The sequence below is a fragment of the Brassica napus genome, unplaced genomic scaffold (assembly GCF_020379485.1).
Source record: "Brassica napus cultivar Da-Ae unplaced genomic scaffold, Da-Ae ScsIHWf_1152;HRSCAF=1638, whole genome shotgun sequence".
Classification (NCBI taxonomy): Eukaryota; Viridiplantae; Streptophyta; class Magnoliopsida; order Brassicales; family Brassicaceae; genus Brassica; species Brassica napus.
In genome coordinates this window covers 7,929-30,873 of record NW_026014575.1, presented here as the reverse complement: position 1 = coordinate 30,873, position 22,945 = coordinate 7,929, and the positions used below count along the sequence as shown (strand labels likewise).

General features: G+C 34.3%; 4 protein-coding genes across 4 annotated transcripts; 2 read left to right on the top strand and 2 right to left on the bottom strand.

Annotated features, from left to right (window-relative positions):
• Positions 1–1,935: 1,935 nt before the first annotated feature.
• On the bottom strand, positions 1,936–3,721 carry LOC125596211 (protein PHYTOCHROME KINASE SUBSTRATE 1-like). The gene has a single exon (XM_048771425.1). It carries the CDS (start codon positions 3,483–3,485, stop codon positions 2,238–2,240), a length of 1,248 nt encoding a protein of 415 aa, XP_048627382.1. The 5' UTR covers positions 3,486–3,721; the 3' UTR covers positions 1,936–2,237.
• Positions 3,722–6,693: 2,972 nt separating this feature from the next.
• On the top strand, positions 6,694–9,142 carry LOC125596212 (pentatricopeptide repeat-containing protein At2g02980, chloroplastic-like). The gene has a single exon (XM_048771427.1). It carries the CDS (start codon positions 7,163–7,165, stop codon positions 8,984–8,986), a length of 1,824 nt encoding a protein of 607 aa, XP_048627384.1. The 5' UTR covers positions 6,694–7,162; the 3' UTR covers positions 8,987–9,142.
• A 5,081-nt stretch (positions 9,143–14,223) lies between these two features.
• Positions 14,224–15,436, top strand: LOC106443622 (ribonuclease 1). The gene is made up of 4 exons (XM_013885172.3): positions 14,224–14,410; positions 14,505–14,660; positions 14,798–14,996; positions 15,084–15,436. Exons 1-4 carry the CDS (start codon positions 14,300–14,302, stop codon positions 15,305–15,307), a joined length of 690 nt encoding a protein of 229 aa, XP_013740626.2. The 5' UTR covers positions 14,224–14,299; the 3' UTR covers positions 15,308–15,436.
• Positions 15,437–18,617: 3,181 nt separating this feature from the next.
• LOC106438184 (expansin-A15) lies at positions 18,618–20,351 on the bottom strand. The gene is made up of 4 exons (XM_013879270.3): positions 20,222–20,351; positions 19,998–20,131; positions 19,604–19,916; positions 18,618–19,416 (listed from the first exon to the last, which is right to left on the bottom strand). Exons 1-4 carry the CDS (start codon positions 20,227–20,229, stop codon positions 19,110–19,112), a joined length of 762 nt encoding a protein of 253 aa, XP_013734724.1. The 5' UTR covers positions 20,230–20,351; the 3' UTR covers positions 18,618–19,109.
• Positions 20,352–22,945: the final 2,594 nt, after the last annotated feature.

Here is a 22,945-nt window from a genome sequence, read left to right as displayed (position 1 = left end):
TTGTAACCCGGCGGTAATCGGATTGTACTTTTTTCTCATGTAAGTGGTTAACTAATCGAGTTGGGCTAACTGGTATGTTATCTTATAATGGTGTAGTTGGGCCTAAATGATGTTTAGCTTACTGGGCCTCTTTTGGCTAAGATTATAATCAGTTTAATCTCTGGAATCAATTTAAGAGTCGTCTATGCACTTGAATTTGTGAAAGTCCAACTTTTCCTTTAATCAGAAATTAATTATGAAACTTCCTTTTGAGACTCAGTACTGTAATCAAAATCTAGACCGAGAGATAACATTGCACATTTGGTTCCATACGTTACGTGTTTTAAATGTCTGGAGATACCGATTGCATATCAGATGTCCTTGTTATAAGGCATCAGAGATGCCAATTTCAGAATATCATATATGCTGGGCCCACTGTGAATATTTGAAGCATTATTTGTATATCAGAGATTCTAATAATTGTGATGGAGAGATTTTGATGTTCAATTTCTCTTATATTAGATTCTATGATCTTATCATTAGTTTATGTAATACGTAATTTTTTTTCACAGATTATAGTTTATGTAATACGTAGTTTTTTACATAAACTATAATCTGTGAAAATAAATTGTATTAATGTTGGACCAAGCTCGTTACTTTAAAGCTTGGATTAGGCTAATTACTTTAAAACTAAAGCTCATATAACTCCCAAAACTAAAGCTAATCCTCGGAGAAACAACTATAATAGCATTTTGTAAACTAAATGGATTGGTACAAAGTTGCCATATACAAAACATACAGCATGCAACATTCAGATATGCATTGATAATAACAAAAGAAAATCAAATCGTTGTTCATCCTTTAGTTCTTACAAGCATATATATGCATACACCGATGAATCTACTCATTGTAATTACAGAGATTAGTGTCAATTAGGTAAGGAAAAACAATTGTTGTCAATCACACTAGTTAGCGACCACACAAGACTCTTCTCTCTATAGTCTATACGCAAGAGTCTTCTGCTTCTCATGTGTCTCTTTGGGAACAGCTTTCAGTTCACCTCAAGAAAGTGAATGTTTCACCACAAACTCTGAAGGAAGTAAGATAAGAACTTCTCTCAGACATTCTCTGTCATGTGGGATCCGATTTTCCGTACCCACTTGCCTTATAAAAGTAGGTGGGCGCTTTGAAGCATGGCCAACCAATCAATAAAAATGAGTACAAAACGTCTTCTTGCTTTTGCTGTTCTTTTCTTCTCCACATATGGTGAGTAGTTAGATCATGATGTGATTCTAAAATTTACTTTAATATTTTATAGCCTCAATTATTTTCCTTGAGAAGGATACAATGCTTATCTTCATCAACATCTGCATACATTTTTGGATCAAACCCATACTGTATTAGCTTTGATGTCTTGGGTTTTTTTTATCCATGATGTTTCTTGAAATCTTACTGTTTTGAACAAACCCGAATCAGGTACCGAAAAAAGCAAGAACATCTAGAAAGTAAACACGATTGGGGCAAAATCCAATTTTAGAGTTTGTAAGTTGATTATGTCAATGAATAATTTACAATCTTCTAGACACATATTAATTCAACTTCAAAACCAGATATTTATTTTCTTCTTAGAAAATCAGCTAAAAATACTTTTTTTCCTTAATCTTAAAGGAATATTGGTCTTTTACTGGTGGACTGAAATTTAAATCATTTTCAGAATCAACACTTACCTCTAGAGAAGGTTTAATGGAGTGTGGATAAGATCACTTTGGGTTAATTTCAGTCTTTCCCATAATGAGTTGGCTACAAAGACATACATCTTCTTTGCATTTATTCTCTTAGCAAGGCCCTTTGGTTCTTAAGTTTCACTCACATCACTTCATACCTATATTCAAAGAAACAGTTATGGGTTTTTGTCTGCTTTGCCTTTATCACAGACAAACAATGGCCTTTAGGGTCATGATCTTTGGATATATTAGGTAAAATGACACTTTCATTATTTAAGTTTCCTCATTAATAGCTCTTTCTGACAAACGTTTGATTTATAACCCTTTGAAGCTAATTGACAAAACTTTTTTCTCTCTAAAAAATATAACAAAACGTGGTGGAGCCAATGTTTTATAATTGTCTAATCATTTTTGCTGCATTCCGGATCTGTGTTTTTAACTTGATTAAAATGCTGTTTTTTTGACTTTCTAACCAAATTCCACTTTTTGAGTTTTCTTTTGTGATCAAGAACACGACAAGACATTACATAAGTTTTACAATTTTACTGAAAATTTTCTTCGTGTTTCCAAACTCTTAGGTTTAGTAGTCTCCATTGGGAATCTTGGAACATAACTTGGGGATGTCTTGTTCTTGTTCTTGTTCATGCTACTTCTTCTCTCTGAATCACCAGACACCATAACAGACTTATAACCCTTGCAGCTCAACAAGAAACCGCCACTTCTGCTGCTGCTATTCGTTTTCCGAATCTGCGGTGCATTTTTAGTAGGGACCCGAGGAATATGAGAAGAGCGGTTTCTTCTTACAGGGCTTGTTGCACATTCTGACATAACCGAGAAACCTGCTGCACTTTCCGTCACTACGCTCCACTCTATGCTTACTTCGCTCGGAGCATAATCACTTACTTGCCTTGTAAGAAAAGGTTTTGGTTTACCTGTAAGATTGTCTATCTCGAACAGATCCGAGCTAGAATCACTCCCTTCACTTCTTGATTCCCATGGAGGCATTGTGAGTTTCTTCTCGATATTTACAGGAGATCCAAACACTTCAGGAGACATCCTATGTACCAAGTCTTCTTGCTTCTGAATCTTGATCGGTTCTGTGCTCAGATTCACTGAAGAACTCATCTGATTCTCGATCTTGCTCCTTGTGGAAGTAGAGATATTTTGATCAGAGCTTCTCTTAACCGAGATCTTGTCATCCACATCAGAACAGCATTTACACCTAAGGTTTGAGAGAAAGCTCTTCTTATTGTTGTTCACCTTTTGAATCTGACCACTATTAGTCTTCTTGTCTTGCAAGGAACCGTTGCAGCTATTCACCAGTTTGTTCTTAAGCAACAAGCTCTGACTATTCCAGCTTGATTCAGTACAGACACTCGCCGTTCCAGTAGATTTCTTCTCTGTCTGCTTCATTTCAACAACAAACCGCTCAACTTCGGGTTTTGTCAGAGACAGAACACTAGAACTCTGGTCTGAGTCCATGTCTCCACTGAAGTACTTCTCAGCTCCAAACACACCAATCTCTGGTTCTTCAGGAGCTTTCTTAACCACCTTCTTCTCATCACCAATCTCCTGATCATCTTCAGGATTGTTGTTAATGATTAGGGGTTTGCACGGTTCCATGAGCGTCTTGGTTGTGACAACAGCTTCTTCCTTGCTTCTCAAGCAAGAAGAAGAAGGAGAAGAAGAGACAGGGACATTGAGGCTGGGATAGTTGTTGTCCTTGGTGAAATCAAAAGATATCTTTGGTGTTGAAGCAGATGATGATATTAAGGTCACCATTTTTTTTAATAGGGTTGCTTTGATTATCTTCTTCTTTTCTCTTTGCTGGTGTGTGAATTAGATTAGAGTATAAATAAGGAAACATGACAAAGTGTTGAAAGCTGGTTTCTATGAAGCTTAAGTGTTAATGATCACTGTGACTGGGTTCCACTTTGAGACACTGGCCAGTTGTTTGTATGTGAACTGAATATAAAAATACTGTTCTTGGATAAATGTCTGTCAATTATATTAAATACTATAACGATAGTGTAATACCGTGACCGCTAAATAAATGATATATTATTATAATAACTACGGAATTAATTTGAAAATGACTAAAAGTGACTTATAATAAGTATCATTTTTACAAAAAACATCATTACTAACGTTTATCCTGAAAAAAATAAAATCATTAGATTTTTTTTAGAAAATTACGCTTTACATTTTACAAAGAGTGACGTATATCCATCCATGTCGACTACTAGTCTCCTGCGTAATTATCTAAAATGGATGCATTTATAGTAACTCAGCAGACAGACATCTTTGACGTATAATATTTACCCAGCCGACACAACACAATGGACGGCTATATATACTCCAAACGCAGTTTAACTATATATAACCATAATTAACGACTGGACCTGCCTGATAACCACGATATACTTTTATGCATCTTTCGAACTCTATATACATGTTAGGCTGCAAGATTTCGGACACACATGTTAGGGGATTGAGTTGAAAAGCGAATCTAGATTAACTTGGATTTAGTTTTTAGGTTTTTGTTTAAGAAAACTAAAATATATTAAATTAAAAGATTATGCTAGTGGTTGAAATTCACTTAAGAGGAACAAAAATACAAAACAAGAAGCACGAGGGATGTGTGTATTTTGTTGCATGGGGGAGATATTGACAAAGACCATCGAGTTGGGTTTTCTTAAATTATAATAGTATTCTGATACGCTCAATAATTTTTGTGTAATATTGTATATTAGAAAATCCATTTGGATCATATCTTGTAAGATTCTAAATACCAGATAACTATAAATAAATGTATTAGAGTGTTATTTTCTTCAGAACATTACGATATCAGATTTTAATAAATTGCCAATCGTGGAAACTGTGTTATGTAATTTATAAAATATGCTAGAGTTGTATCATAACCCACATATAAATGGTAGAAATGTTAAGCTTGGCCCCACAGTTTACGTGTTTGATTCTCATCCTCAAAGACTAGGGGTGGGCGTTCGGGTACCCGTTCGGGTTCGGGTCGGGTATTTCGGATTTTCGGGTATTTCGGTATAGAGGTGTAGAACCCGTTCGGGTATTTCTGTACTTCGGGTCGGGTTCGGGTATTTTTAGTTCGGTTTCGGTTATTTCGGATCGGGTTCGGATATTTAGATTTAAAAAAAAAATTAAAATTTTCATTTTTCAAATTTCTTGTATTTAAATATATAACTTTCACTTAACTATTTTTTGTATTTTTAATAGATTGAATGGTTAATAGATTTGGACATAACATTTTCAAACTAAAAAGACATTAATTTGGTTATTGTTTTTAAATTTTGGATGTAACTTTTTGTTAATTGTTGAAATAAAAAGTTTGACATGTATTTTAAGTGCATAGCAAATCATCTTCTACGTAATTGTATGTATATCATATGAATTTAAAGTATGTGTAGTATCAATATAAATATTTTATATAAAATGAAAGATGTAAATTAAAAATATAAGGTTAATTATACATATGTTCGGTTATCTTCGGATATCCATTCGGGTTCGGATATTACCCGTTCGGGTTCGGATATCCAATCTCTCCTAATTTAATACCCGTTCGGATATTTTGCTACTTCGGCTCGGATTTCGGTTCGGGTTTTTCGGATCGGGTTCGGGTGCCACTTCGGATTTCGGGTAAAGTGCCCACCCCTATCAAAGACAAGTAGTACTTCTCTTCATTCTGACAAAAATACTTATTTATTATATATCTTTTTTAAAAATACTATTAATTTTATTACCTTCTTATTTTGAAACTTATTTTGTTACCTTTTTTTAAAAAAAAACTTCTTATTTTATTACCTTTTTCCCTTAAAAAGAAGGATAAAGTATTGTCGTTTCTAGATCAACATCGCTTTTTCGGTCTTTCTTGCCAGTTATTGAAGTTCAGACCTCTGCATTTTGCTTGTATTATTCACTATAGAAAGAGTCCGTCATCATCAAATTTTTGGTGAGTTTCTACAAATGTCCACAAGGTGTTTGTTTACTTTTTTCTTTTTGGTAAAATGGTGTTTGCTTACTTTGAAGCTCAGTATGACCTTTTTCTCTGTAGAATCGCGTTTATAGGCCTTAGTTTAGGCTCTAACTTTCACGTGTTTATGTTTAGGTATTGTGTTTCTCTTTGTTAAAACTTAAAACTTTTGTTTTTGGGAAAACATTATCTTTCATAAAACTTTTGTCTTCGCCGGAAATATTATTGGAGCCATCTCTTTGTACTGCCAGATTTGTATTTCAAATGTATTTTTTCAAGGTTTAAGGGAAAAACTTCAGTGTGAAAAAATAGTATTTTTGAACTGAAAGATATAATATTGTTTTATGTATGGATTAGTATTGTGTTTAAATTCATCTTAATGAATTTTTGAAAGCTCTATAAGGATATCGAAATTCACATGTAGTTTTAGTATTCTGATCCCATATGTTAACTATAAGTACGAGCAATATGTAACAGTCGTCACACAATCGAATTAGATATTTTAAATGTTTGGAATGTAACATCCACCACAATAATTTACAAAAAAAGACATCTTTGAATTTCTCAAAAAAAAAAAAAGACATCTTTGATACTATTCAAGGAAAAGAATAAATGTCATTTGCTTACAATTTTTTTAAAACAATCAACCACTACAAACAAATGTCTCAAGTCAACCCACAATTACTCTGGATAATGATTCAACTAAAAACTTAATGAAATCGGGTTTTCAAATATAAAGCTATGAGCAATTTTGTTGGTGGTTTTTAGATGAGTTTCTAACCATTAAAAAGAGACAAAAAGGAAAAACAGTTTCTGCCGGATGAATTTTTCCTTTAAACTTAAATACTCATTTAAATGATGTTTTCTTGCTATTTGTTAAATTTTACTTTATTGTTTAAAACTATATATATAGAATTTAGTAAAAAAAAACCATATATATAATTAAATACCAATAGAAGCTGTTATAAGATATTTTTTTGGGTCTCTAATTGTTAATGTTACTCTAACGGACATGTTTTATGATAAAAGGTCTAAGACATTAGTGATACTTGTTATGTCACATCTCTCTTCTCTGTAAACATTAATCTCAAATAACATTGAGAGGGAAAATATTCTAAGGTGACCTTCACCAAATTCTTTAAATTCTCTTTTAGCCTTTTCATATTTTTGAAAACACTCTCCCGTTTACTTATAAGCAAGAAGAATCAGACGAGTTCTTCGTATTGTTGTTGTGTAGATGTATGTAGAACTTGGGTAAATGTTCTGGGTTGACCGTTGACCAACAAATGCAAAATGCGTAGCCAAAGCTGCAGTTTCCGGTTTAATACGGTTCGGTTGAGTCAATACTCGTGATTTAGTATAATCCGGTTCGGTATATTGCTCATTAAGTTTTGCAACATCACGAGTCAGGCTTATCGTTATCGTCTCCAATGAGAAGCTAACATTCAGAGCTTTAATGGCGATATCTTCACCTTCGTTAATACCATCATTCCCTCACGGAGAAACCATCTCTAACCCTTTAAAACCCGACACTTCGAATCCACCAAACCCGATTCTTCAAATCTCCAAATGCACTTCCCTAAGAGAGCTGATGCAGATACACGCTTACGCCATCAAATCTCACCTCTACAACCAGAAAGATCATTCCTTTATCACAAAGCTGATAAATTTCTGCACCGAAACTCCCACGACGTCTTCGATGGCTTACGCACGCCACCTGTTCGACGTAATGCCTGAACCAGACATCGTGAGGTTTAACTCCATTGCTCGTGGGTATTCTCGTTCGTTGAACCCTATTGAGTCTTTCACTCTCTTCGTTGACGTCTTAGAAGGTGGGATGGTCCCTGATCACTACACGTTCCCGTCTCTTCTCAAAGCTTGCGCAGCTGCAAAAGGGCTTGAGGAAGGTAGACAGTTGCATTGTCTTTCGATGAAGATAGGGCTTGATGGTGATGTATTTGTTTGCCCTACGCTTATCAATATGTACACCGAGTGTGAAGACGTGGACGCTGCTAGACGAGTCTTTGATAGGATCCTTGAACCGTGCGTTGTTTCTTACAACGCGATGATAACTGGCTACGCGAGGAGGAACAGACCGAACGAGGCGTTATCCTTGTTCCGTGAGATGCAAGGTAAGAGCTTGAAGGTGAATGAGATCACCCTTTTGAGTGTTCTGTCTTCTTGTTCGCTTTTGGGGTCGTTAGGTTTAGGGAAGTGGATACACGAGTACGCTAAGAAACACGGGTTCTGTAAGTATGTAAAAGTAAACACGGCTCTGATCGATATGTTTGCTAAATGCGGTAGCTTGGATGATGCTGTGTCTCTATTTGAGAGGATGAGATGTAAGGATACACCAGCTTGGTCGGCGATGATTGTAGCTTACGCGAACCACGGGGAAGCGGAGAAGTCTATGTTGATGTTTGAGAGGATGAGATTTGAGAGTGTTCAGCCTGACGAGATCACGTTTCTCGGTCTGTTAAACGCTTGCAGCCACAGGGGTTTAGTGGAAGAAGGGCGTGAGTACTTCTCAAGGATGGTTAACGAGTTCAAGATTGTTCCGAGTATTAAGCATTATGGTTCTATGGTGGATCTTCTCGGTAGAGCTGGACGTTTAGATGATGCGTATAGGTTCATTGATACACTCCCTATTAGGCCAACACCTTTGTTATGGAGGATTCTCTTGTCTGCGTGTAGCAGCCATAACGATTTGAAGCTAGCTGAGAAGGTTAGCGAAAGGATCTTTGAGGTAGATGACTCACACGGTGGCGATTACGTGATCTTATCAAACCTATACGCGAGAAACAAGAAATGGGAAGATGTGGAATCTTTGAGAAAGGTGATGAAAGATCGAAGAGCGGTGAAAGTCCCAGGGTGCAGCTCCTTAGAGGTGAAGAACGTGGTTCATGAGTTTTTCTCAGGGGATGGTGTGAAGTCTAATACACACACAAAGCTTCACAGAGCACTAGATGAGATGGTGAAAGAGCTAAAGCTTGCAGGGTATGTTCCTGATACATCAGTGGTGGTTCATGCGGATATGGATGACTATGAGAAGGAGATTACGCTTAGGTATCACAGCGAAAAGCTTGCGATTGCGTTTGGAGTGTTGAATACTCCTCCAGGGACAACGGTTCGGGTTGTGAAGAATCTGAGGGTGTGTAGAGATTGCCACAATGCAGCTAAGTTAATCTCTGTTGTGTTTGGTAGGAAAGTTGTTCTTAGAGATGTTCAGAGGTTTCATCATTTTGAAGATGGTAAATGTTCTTGTGGTGATTTTTGGTGATGCCCATACGCAGAAACAACAATGTAGTTTGTTGTATTTTTAAGTGTATAGTTTCTATACAGTGATTTTAAAGCGGACCTAAAATGTTTATTCGATCTAGTGTTTAGTTTACACAATGGTCGATTACTAATACAATCTTCCGAGGAATTAAAAGCATCAACTCTCCAATTATCTTGCTACCAAAATCCTTTTTCTATATTGATCATCGATTTAACTCTGGGGGCACTGAACAACAATGGCTTTTGATAGAAGCATCAAGCGAAAAGGATGAAGAAGTTCGTTTTGAAAACACACCAGAGAAAAAAAAAAACACACCAGAGATAATTGAGGCACATTCATCACGAAAACAGGTACCCTTGAGATTTAAGAACTCTTCTCGTGAAGTCTCTTTTTTTGAACAGGTGATTCAAGAAATCTCATCTCCAGTTGAGTTACAAAACAAAGTTTCTCATGAATTTCTATTTAAATTAAAACTCCTGGCACTGAAGTCCTAGAACACATGGACTTGTAGACTTGATTTTAGAAATATTGCATTGGGCTTAGGGCCAGGCCTGAATGGAAGCTGATCAAGCATTAGCTTGAGGGCCAAAAAAAATTTAGTTGCTTCCAACTTTATATATGTCAGGCACGGTCCTTGGGCTTCAATAGTTGCTGCGTCAATTGACCGATGATTCCTTTATTTTGTAGAGATCACAATAGCATCTCTATAATATTATTTGAGAAGTCAGTTTTTTACGTATCGCTCTCACGTTAATTTTCAAGATGGTTAATTACATAGCTATCATTAATAAACTAAAATATTAAATATGGTTTACATTAATGAAAACTATTTTAATTTCCTTTTTCTTAATAGAATTTTAAATAAATTTTTTACCCAAATTTTCCTTATTGCAAAATCACATAAATAAGAAAAAGGAATATTTTTATAATATAAACTTATAGATTTTTTTATAAAAATGAGTTTAAATTTTATTACCTTTTATCTTTTCCCAAAAACGTAAATAAAAATTAAAAAATCTAGTAATTTTATATAGATTTATATAAAACAAAAATTCACAAAAACAATTGACAAAAGTATCAAAAGGCAATATGTTTAAAAATATGTATGTAGAACTTTTATATTTAAAGCATCTATTTAATGAAAAAGAATTTCATTTTATATAACTCAAAAATAACCAATATAAAAACTAATATCTTAAAAACGATTTTTTTTTACATAACTAAAATCGATTTTTATATAAATTTTTATTGTTTAAAGCACGTAAATAATAAAATAGATTTTTGTATAAATCAAAGGGAATATAATATAAAAATATAAAAAGATAATATCTTTAGTATAAAATTATATAAAACCATATTATTTAATAAAGCATAATTATTTTATATTATATATCAAAAATGTATAATCCAAAAGGAAATATATTTAATATATAAATCAGTATCATTTTCTCCTATATTTATAACATGTTGTTTAATGAAAAAAAAATCAAAATAACGTTGGTTAAATTTTTGATGATATTTAATTATATAATATCTAATTAATAAAATAAATATATCAAATTAGTAAAAATATATTTTTAATATATTAGAACATATATATATATGGATGATCATATCTCTACATAAATAAATAACTAATTCTTTCAAGTTTGAATCATCAACACAAAAATTTCAATATTTAAAATTATACCTTATTCTTAAAAAATCATGTTTTCCTTTGAAAAAATCTATATCCATCATTTTTTATAGAAATCTATTCATCTTTGAATAGATGAAAGATCAAAATAGATATCATAAAGTAACTGTATAATAGAAAAATATTTCAAATAACTCAGTTAGCTATACATTTTATCACGTCAACAGTTATAACATGTAACAAAATCATCTAAAGATTTTAATACTTATAATGTTTTTTACTCCATCAAAAATAAGATTTCCGTAAAAAATGCAGTGGATACAATTTTTACTTAGTGTTGACTTCACAAAAAAAAACCCTAAATATGTTGTTTACAGGGGAATTTTCTTAAACACTAAATAGATTTAATTGAGTTTATGTTATTATGTAATTTTTTAATGTAAAGCTATAACTGGTCTTAAACAATATTTTTATATTTTGTAGTTTTATTAGTTATAAATTTTATTAGTGATTTTTGAAAATTTTAAAATTCACAAACTCCAATATAAACCCAAATAAACAAAAAAAACAAAATTAAAATTAAAATAACTATATAAACAGTAAGAAACTAACTGTACTAGATTAAAATCAAATTAGAATTTTAGAAACGAATATCATCGCAAAGTCGAATATTCTTTAAAAATAAGCACATTAAAACCCATAACTTAATAAACTTACAAAATATGTAAAACTAATTAAACTTAAAAAGTAATAAATATTGTAATTTAGGTTTTTCGTAAAATTTTCATTCCCGCGTATATACCGGGTGAATCACCTAGTTTGCTGTATAAGCGATAGTCGAAGTGTTCGAGTTATTTTTGGACTTTGATGATTGGAAAAAGCAAGTTTGTGACCTATTAATAGGTTATTTTCATCATATTTACGTGGACATGTTATGATACAATGAATCCTCCCCAGTATTAAAAAGGTTTCACATAGTGTAAATTCTTCAGAAAATCATGGAAAGACCAAAAAACCTAACCAAGCTACTTTATTTATCTGACTTTGCTCATTTTTTACAAATAACCATTAACCAAGGCCACATACTTATGAGAGATCTTGACCCTCTCCATGCACTATTGTGGATCTCATACGTCCAGTGTTAAAACTTATGTTCATTCATTTCCTTTGGCTTTCAGTCAACGATTCAGTAACCATCAACTCTAGTCGTTGATAAAAGTAACTCAGCATATTCATTGGAAAAATCATCTATTTTTATGGATCAAGCATTTTAAAGTTTGATATACAGAAACTTGTCTTATCTCTATAGTTATGTCAAGCGTGTCTTTATACTAAGTGACAGTGGTGGAGCCAACCACATTTTCAGTGGATTCAGTTTCATTTCAACTATGCGTCATAGTATTACATAAGCTATTCTAAAAATATTTTACCATATTTGCTTTTCGAGATTCAAGTGTTTTATATACGAATTCATATGCTAAGAGAGTTCCGAAGTATCAAAAGCCTTCTGCAACCTTTGTGACTGTTATCAATCATCATCTTTCTTTTAATCAATTGCTTAAAATTTTGTTCATTTGAATCATATAAGTTTTGTCTCAATCACGTACTTATATCACCTACAGATTTAAAAAAGTATATCTGGTGCTCTCTCTTGTGTGTGAATAGATGCTAGTTTTGCTAAATCATTTTCTCTACATAGTAGTATAGCACAACTTTAATTATTTCATTTTCATTTGTTTACAGAAGTAATTGAAAGAAAAACAATGCGTTGACTTAGTGATCTACAAAGTCATCAACTTAACACATCACATCAATAACAACACGGAATCATACAGTTTAATCGTCTACTTTTAAAACCTTTGTGACATCGGGAGCTAGAAAAATGTCGGCAACAACCCGGGAACAAGGTTCGATTGATAACGACGGTAGTTTTAAAAAATTTGACGTAGAATTAGCACTGCAACAAGGGTTTAGATTTAGCCTAATTGATTGTTAAAACAAATGGGACTGTCGACATGAACAACCCGAAACCAATAATATACCGTGTTTGAAGCTAAGTTGTATTATTTTTCAAAGTGAGTTGTTTTATTTTGGAAAATAGGCTAAATCAATTAGAATTTAGGTAATAATATATATGTTCACTGTAATTAGCACTCTATAAACTTTGACATGAAAGTCAATTAATGGATTTATAAGAAGATGGATATACCAAAGTTTAACACAATGAGAATGTAGAGTTTGTTTGTCCCTACGTCGAAAATGACAATTTACTTGATAAATTGGATGTTTATATAAAACAAAATAACATGCTACCAAATAATATGCGTTCACAATATTCTAAAAGAAAAACTCTTAAAGTGTGTTTATGGTAAAATCCCTTAAAAATATCTTTAGTTTAGAAATTTTTACTCGAAACAAATTTAGTTGATGAATTTTCTCATTATAAAACTTATTTAAAATCATAAGGATACATTCTGTAATGTTCCGACTGCCTACGACCAATGAGCCACTCATGTATGTTCACTCGGTCCGTGGGTTCCATCCCATCTGACGGACGGTACGTTAATTTCCAAGGTCCAAAAGTCTTGTTTACTGACCTTGTAATCACCACCTGATTTTTTCTCGTGTTTTGACCTCACTCGCACGGTATCGCGAATCACTTCTCGATAGGTCACCCATCTTTGCACTACTCCAGACCAAACACGCTTAACTTTGGAGTTCAAAACGGATGTGTGACGGAAAAAGTAAGTCAACTTTGGTGACATAGTTAGTCAAATCAATTCTCTTAAGTCTTTCCATATATCACAATTCGAGATGTTACAATTCACCTCCTTTCAAAGAACGCAACGTCCTCGTTGCGCCCCACAGGTCTCAAGATGCCTCTCGGGTCAGAACCGAGATGGCTAACCTAGCATCCCGTCTGACGAAAAATGCGTTAATTTTCCAAGTTCCGAAAGTCTTGTTTACTGACCTTGCAATCACCACCCGACCTTTCTCCGTGTTTTAGCCTCATTCGCACGGAATCGCAAATCACTTTCCAATAGGTCATCCATCATTTCACTACTTTAGTCTATGTGACAAAAAATGTAAGTCAATTTTGGTAAAATAAATAATTAAATCAATATTTTTAAGTCTTTCCAATTTTCCATATATCGTAATTCACAATGTTACGAGTTTTCATCTCTGTTATCATCGCATGGAACCCCTCATATTTTTTTATGCAAACGCATAAAATCATGTTAAAAATTAAATTATTAGATTAGATAAGATATAAAATGTAAATAATTGGGTTTCGAAAAATCATTGATCAGTTAAGAGGATACAAACCGAACCTTCTATCTAAACCAACAAGTGGGAACGTTACGACTTCAATTTTTTTTTTAAACACACACCATGTCCACACGTAATCTTATTTCCTTGTTCAGAGTTTAAATTATAATCTCGTAAATATACAGCTACAGATACACTTCATAAAAAGGTATATTCCATTAAACTTCCAGATTCGTTTGATGTCTGTGTCATTAAACTAGCACACAAAATGTGAAAGAGAGGTCTCTGTTCACATCTCTCTCATTTTGTTTCCCTATATATATAAACACAATCACCATCTCAATCCTATAACTTCAAATCTCCACAACTACAAACTTCTAAAAAAGATCTCTTAGTTTCATTTGACAATGAAGCTTCTTCAGGCATCAGTGTGTCTGATCAGTCTTATCCTTGTTCTGCCTTCGATCTTTGCTGCTTCTTCCTCTGAAGACTTTGATTTCTTCTACTTCGTCCAACAAGTAACTAAACCGTTACTAGTTTTATTTATCATCCTCTAACAATGTTTAGCACATTAATATTCTAATATATTGTTTTTATGCATGGATTATAAAGTGGCCAGGATCATATTGTGACACACAGAAGAGTTGTTGTTATCCAACTTCAGGCAAGCCAGCAGCTGATTTTGGTATTCATGGTCTTTGGCCTAACTACAAAGATGGAACTTATCCATCTAACTGTGACGCCACTAAACCATTCGATTCATCAACGGTAGTTACATGCAACTTTTCTGTTGTTTTATTTTTGGACTAAGCTTGATCTGAGTAACCCGGTTCGGATTTAGATAAAACCGGTTAATATCCTCAAAATAGAAACATAACCGGTTGTTTTGGTCATGTTTGGTACAGATATCGGATCTAGTCAGCTCAATGAAGCGGAACTGGCCTACACTTGCTTGCCCAAGCGGCTCAGGAGAGGCGTTCTGGGAACACGAATGGGAGAAGCACGGTACTTGCTCCCAATCGGTTATCAACCAGCATGAGTATTTCCAAACCTCTCTTGGGCTTAAGCAGAAAACCAATCTTCTTGGAGCTCTTACTAAAGCCGGTACGCTTTTAATCTACTCCCTCTCTTTATTGATTGATTCGGTTCATCCCGGTCCAATGATCTGATTACTGGTTTGATAATGTATAGGGATTAATCCGGATGGGAACTCGTACAGTTTAGAGAGCATAAGAGGCTCGATCAAAGCGTCAACGGGCTTCACTCCTTGGATTGAGTGTAACAGAGATGGGTCTGGGAATAGCCAATTGTACCAAGTCTATCTATGTGTTGACCGGTCTGCTTCCGGTTTAATCGAATGCCCGGTTTTCCCTCATGGAAAATGTGGAGCCCAGATTGAATTCCCTTCTTTTTAATTATCTGTTTTTGTAATTTCTTAATGTATTGAATTGAGCTGATCTTTTCTTGATGAAGATCGGTTTCGTTAAATATAATTTATGCTGTAATAAACTTTTATGGAATTTGATTTCATTATGCTTAGTATTTATGGATTAATCTGTAGCTTATTTATTTATTTTGGTTTATTTTTTACAAAAATACTAAAAGCATGATTTAGGTTAAAATGATATTTGAACCCAAACAAAAAGAGTCCCGTGTTCCTTAAGCAACGGCCTATACCTTGCCCCTTATCTTCCTTTCCAAGTTAAAAGAGAAGTACTGAGGAAAACGTTTCAGCTCCTTCAGACACGACGACGTCGTTGTAACGCGTTAACTTTCTTCTTCTCCAATGGTGATATCCCCATTCTCCTCCCTGCCTCTGGTTTTGATTGTAGCTACCAAGTTTTCTTTCTTCTTCTTCTTCCTCTCTCTCTCTCGAGATCCTTTATAAGATCTCCCTCATGGTTAGTACCGCTTGGCGTTTAAAATTTTATTCTTTGGGTAAGTAAAAGTCTCCCATTTCATCTCTCTTTCATTTTCCTTCACCAACAAGTTAACGATTAGGGTTTACAAGGAATCCTTCATAAAGATCGTTTTTTTTTTGAAACTCAAAGTGATGTAAATGGAATCATGATGATCTGGTTGTGTGATAAATTAGTTTTCTTTTGAGAAGAAGAATGAAAGAACCATTGGATCCTACTGTAGGGTTTATGAATATTTAAGGTAACAGGATGGAAAGGGTAAAATTGAAGATAAAGAAGTTAGGTAACACAAACGGACGCCAAGCTACGATTGGAAAAAGGAAAAACGGGATCTTCTTCTTCTTATGTTCTTTCCTGGTGGCAAACCTTCAATGTTGTGCTACACGAAAATAGCTCAGAGATTGCTATTTTGGGTCAAGAAACAAGCTTATTTGATGAGTTAACCACTAGCAATGGAGATATGAAACCGCAAACTCGCAGGAGAAGTTCAGTAACAATAGCATTTCCATATACAATCCAAATGTGCAGAATGGTCTGGAGTTATCAGCAAACTTTGCCTCCTCCTCCGGTTTATAACTTTCCAATGAACCACAGAGACTCTCATATGAATGAATTCTTTGAAGCACCTTTACGTGGCCATCTTCTGCTTACATAAACAACAACAATCATGCAAGGTTTGGTTCTAGCAGCAGCTCCTTGCCTTGCTTAGTCTCCATTTTAAATTTTTTTATGTTCTACTAACATCATCAAAATTAAAACTTTCTCAGTGGTATGGTCCCTTTTTGTTTTGTTACAATCCTAGTCTACAGAAGTTCATGTCTTTTGAGTGTTTTTAGGTTTCTGGAACACAAATTATGGGACGTTCAGCGCATCTGCATCTGATGCTATCCTCAGTAACAACAGCCAAGTTTAAAATTAATGTAGTTGCCTCAACATCAACAGCAACTACTTGCACAACAAGTCAATGACAACAACAACGGCTCACAGGCAAAATCTTCTATGCAAGGATTGGGTCAGGTGTTGGTTGTCATTCATTTCACTTGCTTTATTTTGTTATTTTGACTATTTTCATAAACTTTGTATAGAGTCAGATGCCATGACTAGACGATTTGCATGGGCAAGCTCAGCGGAAGTTTCCGACGGTAAATTCTTGTTCTAGCTTCAAACACGTTATCATCTCTTCTTGATATGGAATTTAACATACTTATAATGGCTATGAGAGAAAGATGTATATTCTGTGAAACAAAAAGGATCATACCGTTGTTTGTTAATTGTTTGAATCGTCATGCAGTTAGCAGTACAGTAGTTATTTCAATGATTGAAGATAATTATAACTTTGGGCTTGTAATTGGACCTTCGAGGACAGGCCTATTTTGCACCTTGTGGTTATAATGTAACAATATCTCAACATCAAAGAACATATATGTGATGATGATATTATTGATACACTCGACCAATTTTCTTTTGTTCTGTACTTCGCTACTTTGTAACTCTTTTTACAACGTGTGGCCTCAAACTCGAAGCAGAGATCGAACGGTGCAGAATTGATATAGTTCTGACGGACTCTCCGATGACCGACACGTATCGACGTGGACATCTTGACGCCGTTGATGGGCACGAGACAAAACGTAGACGCGTTTCTATTGTACAACACGGGACTCGAGACAGCGACGTATCGATCAAGTTTACATGTTTCTAAACTTTAAACAGAGGAGCTCCAAAACTGCGACTCGGAGGCTATTGAATTTTCTGACAGTTTGTTAGTATGTTTTTGCCAACTATTCCAAAATTTATTTGTACTAGTTAGTTTTTTTTTTTGGAACAACAATTTATTATACATGTACAACTATTTCATTTTGTGCTAATATTTGAAACTAAATTTCGTTTTTTTTAATATACTTGAAGAGCAAAGATTCAGTCATTTTACTTGGATTTTGAATTTTAAATCACAGTCACTTTAATGTGATGAACATGGTAGAAGTTAAAATAATGTAGGTAGTGATGGGCATATGATGAGAACGAGATTGGCCAAAACTATTAAATGCCAATATTAAAAGAAAACAGAGAAAGTCTCCGGTGAAGATTCTGACAAATAGAGACGTGCAGATTCTCTTGTCTCTCTTCTCTATAATACTATTGTCATGATGTAAATGCAACACAAAGAAGAAAAAGCTTGGAAATGAAACGGGACAGATAGAGAAAGGAGACAAAGCAAAAGCTATGAGATGTCTCTTTAGCTTCAAATGTTAAGAACTCGAATATGGAATACAGCTTTGCAGCATCCTCCACCTATCATTTCATACATAACAAGACACATTTATCATAGTACATGAAAATTATTGAAGAACCTCTCCACGTCATTAGGTTTTCTAAAAATAATAAAACATGGTTTTAGTTTTTTTTTGTTTCTTGTTTATCAGATTTGTTGGGTCACCTTTGTTAATTTTTCAATATTTCTATACATTTTTATTGTTGGTAAAGAATATTTCTATACATATTTACAACATATAAATGGTTTAAACTAGTTGATCAAAAAAAAAATGGTTTAAACTAAACTATAATCGTTTCTAATGTCGTATGATCAAACTAAACGGATAAAAACTACACAAGTTTAAGTTGTAAGAGTTTTGTAGGATTATTTAGAAGGTTACAACCACATGTGCGTTTGATTTCATTTTCTTTGCTTTTGGAACGATATTAATTCTCTCACCAAAAAAAAAAAAAAAGGCCATACTTTCCAGAGTTAATTAAATTCAAGAGTTCTGTTCTTCAAAGAAAAACTACTGAACAATAAAATCACACGACACACATGAAAGTTCATACTCGGTTAAGAAAAAGTTATCAAGCTGATAATACACAGCATTTTCATTACAATTTCATAACATAAAAACGACTCAAAAGAAAGAAAGAAAGAAAACACATGGCGGGTGGTGAATTACCATCTCTGCCCTAGCCGCTTCTGCTTTTTAACCGGTTTAAACCAAAAGACAGAAGCTTGAAAAAAAAAGACAATAAAAAGTGATAAAACAAAGGAAACCATTGGTGAAACATAGAGGTCCCTTTGCTAAAAGATGCACACACCACTCTACTCAGTACTCACTTACTATAAACCCTAACCCTTAAAATGACCAAAAGAGCCCTTAAAATAAGCCATTTTCTCCATTTTACCATCAGAGTTGAAAGAAGTTTATTGGCTCTCAAATTAAAACCCTAAAAAGCCATAAACCCTCTTTTCTCTCTCTCCTCTCCTCGACACTACCACAAACCCTAAACTATATAAACCGAACTTGACACAACTTCAACGGAACTGACGGCCGGTGAAAGTTTGTCCGAAGGACCAACTAGCAGGAGCAACGTTGTTAGAGACGACGATTCGACCATCACTAGCAGTAACCTTAAAGGACAAAGCTTGACCATTCAAAAGATTGTTGCTTTGCCAGTTTTGCCCCCAGTTCCTTGACATTTGCTGCCACCTTGTTCTTGAACCTTTAACCGCAACGGAGTGAACATCTCCTGCGCCACCAACATTGGTGACCAAGACAAGGTTAAAGTAAGAGTGACCGTTGATTGTGAATCTTATGCCTCCCCTTCTCTTACACGGAACCCTACAGATGAAAAATAAATACAATTAGATAACATGCAACATAAATAACATACTTTAGGAAGACCAGATATTAAATTGCATAAAGTTTGGAACTTTTAAACAGAAACAGACTTACACATCAAAATTATAAATACCCATTACAAAAATATAAAAAATATATATCAAATTAAGTTTAAAAATGGTGTTACCTTCGGTAAGAAACAGGGACAACACCAGCTTTGTAATGAGCAATGCGTTGGAAGATAGGCTGAGAGAGATCAAAGTGGTGTAGTGGAGGGTTACACCAACCACCTGCGGTATTAGGCAGAGCGTTGTTGGGAGGGCAGAAGTTGGTTGCTGTGACCACAATAGCACCAGGTAAACACCACGCGCCGTCGCTCTGGCACCGGATCTCGAAACACGCGCCGCAGCTAAGACCGTTGTTGAACAGTGCGGTGCTTAATGCTGCAGTGTTGGTCCCGTATCCTTGGCTGTAGAGGTTACCGTACCCACACGCTCCACCTGGTGACAACAGAGACATTTCATTTAAAAACATTGAAATGATTTTTTTTGGAGAGAAGGTAACTTTGTTGACACACTTACCCATTGTTCCTGAAGCATCACTTCCACCATAGAAAGTTGCATGCGCGTTGACCCACCCAGCATCGTATCCATGAACAGAGGATGCCATTGCAGCAAAACCCAACAGGAAAACCCCCAAAAGACCCATTATTCTCCTGCGGTTGGACAATTACCAAACAAAATTAGTACACAAGACATTACTAGCAAGTTGTAAGAAAACAGTTGGATGAGAGAGAGATGTTTACATGAACATTCTGTTAGAGAAAGTGCAGAGCTTTTTGGAGTAGTGAGAAAATGGAATGTGAAGGAGAGAGATAGCTGCTTTGATGGGAGTGAAGAAGAAGGTCGATGGTTGGAGTTTAATTTATAGAATGTTTGACCCTTCATGCACTGCTTTAATTACCTTCTCAACTTTTTTTACCGGTAATACTTTAACCTTATTGACCGTGACTTTCTTGCTAGGTTCTTCTCTTAATTATATAAACAATCAAAAAAAAATTGTTACAAATATTTAAAAGGTTGCTTTTCAAAATATTTCAATTGTGAAATTAAAAACTTATAGTTACTGTATCTACTTACATAGTTAGTTAATGTTAGTTACATTCGTTCCACTAGTGCACTACTTAGTTCATTTTGCGACATTAACATATGGGCACCACTTGGAGACTTTTTTTTGTTCTCCAACTAAGTTTAAAAATATAGTTTTGATACTACAACTTTTTTTTTACCAATACTTGATTTTTACAAAGGTTCGCGATTCTCAGCAACAAGAAAAAAGACAGGATTCTTTTCTTTCTTGTGATGATATCTGTAGAGTTTTTTTTTTGTGGTGATTTTTTTCCTCCAAAATCGCATGCAAGCTTTTGAAATAAAGTCACGAGACTCGCATAAATGAATTTTGGAGGAATAGAAAGCACATGGGTGGGAGACTTGCAGGCGGTTTTGGTGGTTAGAACTTTGGACGCGTGTGGCTCTTCTTCTGCACCTTTCTTCCTTTAGTATCTTTATGGGCCATCTCTACTTTTTTTCTCTCCCTCTTTAATAGCAAGACATATTATCATTTTATTTTAGGTGAAAACAATAATTTATTAAGGTTCTTTATGTCAATTATTATCTGATAAGAAACACAGATAGTTTCACTTAACGAAATAAAAAAGAGTTGTATATGTTCTCTATTTTCTTTTTGAGAAAGCATATGTTCTCTATTTGTGAGAGTGGAATGCATCTTTAGAACTTCTAAATTAGAGGTAACAAATAAAGTGGGATGTTTTTTTTATAATTTGGATCCCTTATCCTTCCAAGTCAAAAAAGATTGTTTAGTAAAAAGTTAAGAACTCTTGTTTTGCTTCATATTTGTTTGAATGCATGCGTAATGGTTTTTCCACTTAGAAATAAAAGAAGAGGACAAATTTTACTCGTACCAAATTTTCGTTTAGCTTACTGTAGGCCTGGGCATTTTAACCTGGACCCGAAGATCCGAACCGGAATCGACCTAAAAATACTCGACCCGGTCCCGGACCGAAAATTTATAAGTACCTTTTGGGTCTAAATTTTTTGTACCCAAATGAATCTGGAACCGAAAAGAACCGACCCGAATAGATCCGGACCCGAAAAGAACCGATCCGAATAGACCCGACCCGATAAGAACCGATTTGTACCCGACTTAAAAACATGTATATCTAAAACTATAATGTTTTTGTGTTCTATTTTATATATATATTATTTTATGATTTAGTTGAAATATCTTTTGTTAACAACATTTGTTATTATTTTGTAATATTGTTTAAGTAATATGAAGCTTTAAAATGTAAAATTTAGAGTTTAAAAATGTTTTATGTTAATTATTAACAGTTTCATTTATGTTATTTTGTAAAATTTTAGATATATATGACAAATATTAACTAAATTTGATAAAATTGGGTATGTCATGTCTTTTTTAGATCCTAAGTACTCGAACCCGATCCGGACCCGATATGGACCCAAAAAATTATGGGTATTTTATGGGTATTTTAATTATAGACCCGAACCGACCCGGACCCGAGAAGAACCGACCCGAATCCTAACCGAAAATTTCTAAATACCTATTGGATCTAAATATATAAGACCCGAAAGACCCGGACTCGAAAGGAACCGGCCCGAACCCGACCCGAAGACCCGAACGCCCCGGTCTAGCTTACTGTAATTTTTCCTTCTTAATTGTTTTTACTCTAAACATTGACCAGTAATACCCAGAAATTATCGTATAAGCTTCCAATATAGTATATATCAGTTTTGTATACGAGAACTTGCATAAACATAATACAATATTATGTCAAACAAAAAGTTATATACTGATAAGCGAACTTACAAATTTTAGGCTGGGATAATTGATAGTACTAGGATTATTTTTGACAAAATAAATAGATTGTTAAGGTATCTCCATCCCTACTCCATTTTCTTCTCTAAAATAGAGTAAAAGTAAATATAGAGTAAGAAATGTTCTAATCCAACTTCATATCTCACTTCATAATAAAATTTACTCTATAAATGGAATAATCTATTTTTTGTTTGTTCATCACTCTATTATGGAGTAGAAAATGAACTAGAGTTAAATCAATTTAACTTCATTTTTACTTTTACTCAATTTTAAAGAAAAAAATGGAATTACATATTGGAGATGCTCTTAGTATCATTCAGTAGCATATTATCAAATTTTAGTATTCGTACATTCGGAAAACCAGCACGGTTGGGTCTCCAAATTCGAGAATAATTGACACCTATCGCATAAAAGCATGCACATCATTTAAAATATTATCAATCGTATCTTTTCCAATGCTGCGTTGCGATTAACGATACCTACTATGATTTGCTGTCTGGAGCCTAGTCATTAACACCGTGATCTTTTGGAGTAATATTTCTATATACATTTATGAAGTTAAGAACCATAATCACTATTTCCAATGTGGTCAAAACATTTTTACAGAGAAAAT

What these genes read in the sequence shown, in the direction of transcription:
- LOC125596211 (XM_048771425.1), bottom strand. Translation starts at nt 3,485, where the DNA reads ATGGTGACCTTAATATCATCATCTGCTTCAACACCAAAGATATCTTTT.
- LOC125596212 (XM_048771427.1), top strand. Translation starts at nt 7,163, where the DNA reads ATGGCGATATCTTCACCTTCGTTAATACCATCATTCCCTCACGGAGAA.
- LOC106443622 (XM_013885172.3), top strand. Translation starts at nt 14,300, where the DNA reads ATGAAGCTTCTTCAGGCATCAGTGTGTCTGATCAGTCTTATCCTTGTT. An exon ending in TCTTCTACTTCGTCCAACAA is followed by an intron (nt 14,411 to 14,504) that starts GTAACTAAACCG and finishes TGGATTATAAAG; the next exon opens with TGGCCAGGATCATATTGTGA. An exon ending in AACCATTCGATTCATCAACG is followed by an intron (nt 14,661 to 14,797) that starts GTAGTTACATGC and finishes TGTTTGGTACAG; the next exon opens with ATATCGGATCTAGTCAGCTC.
- LOC106438184 (XM_013879270.3), bottom strand. An exon ending in TGATGCTTCAGGAACAATGG is followed by an intron (nt 19,917 to 19,997) that starts GTAAGTGTGTCA and finishes TGTTGTCACCAG; the next exon opens with GTGGAGCGTGTGGGTACGGT. An exon ending in GTCCCTGTTTCTTACCGAAG is followed by an intron (nt 19,417 to 19,603) that starts GTAACACCATTT and finishes TTTCATCTGTAG; the next exon opens with GGTTCCGTGTAAGAGAAGGG.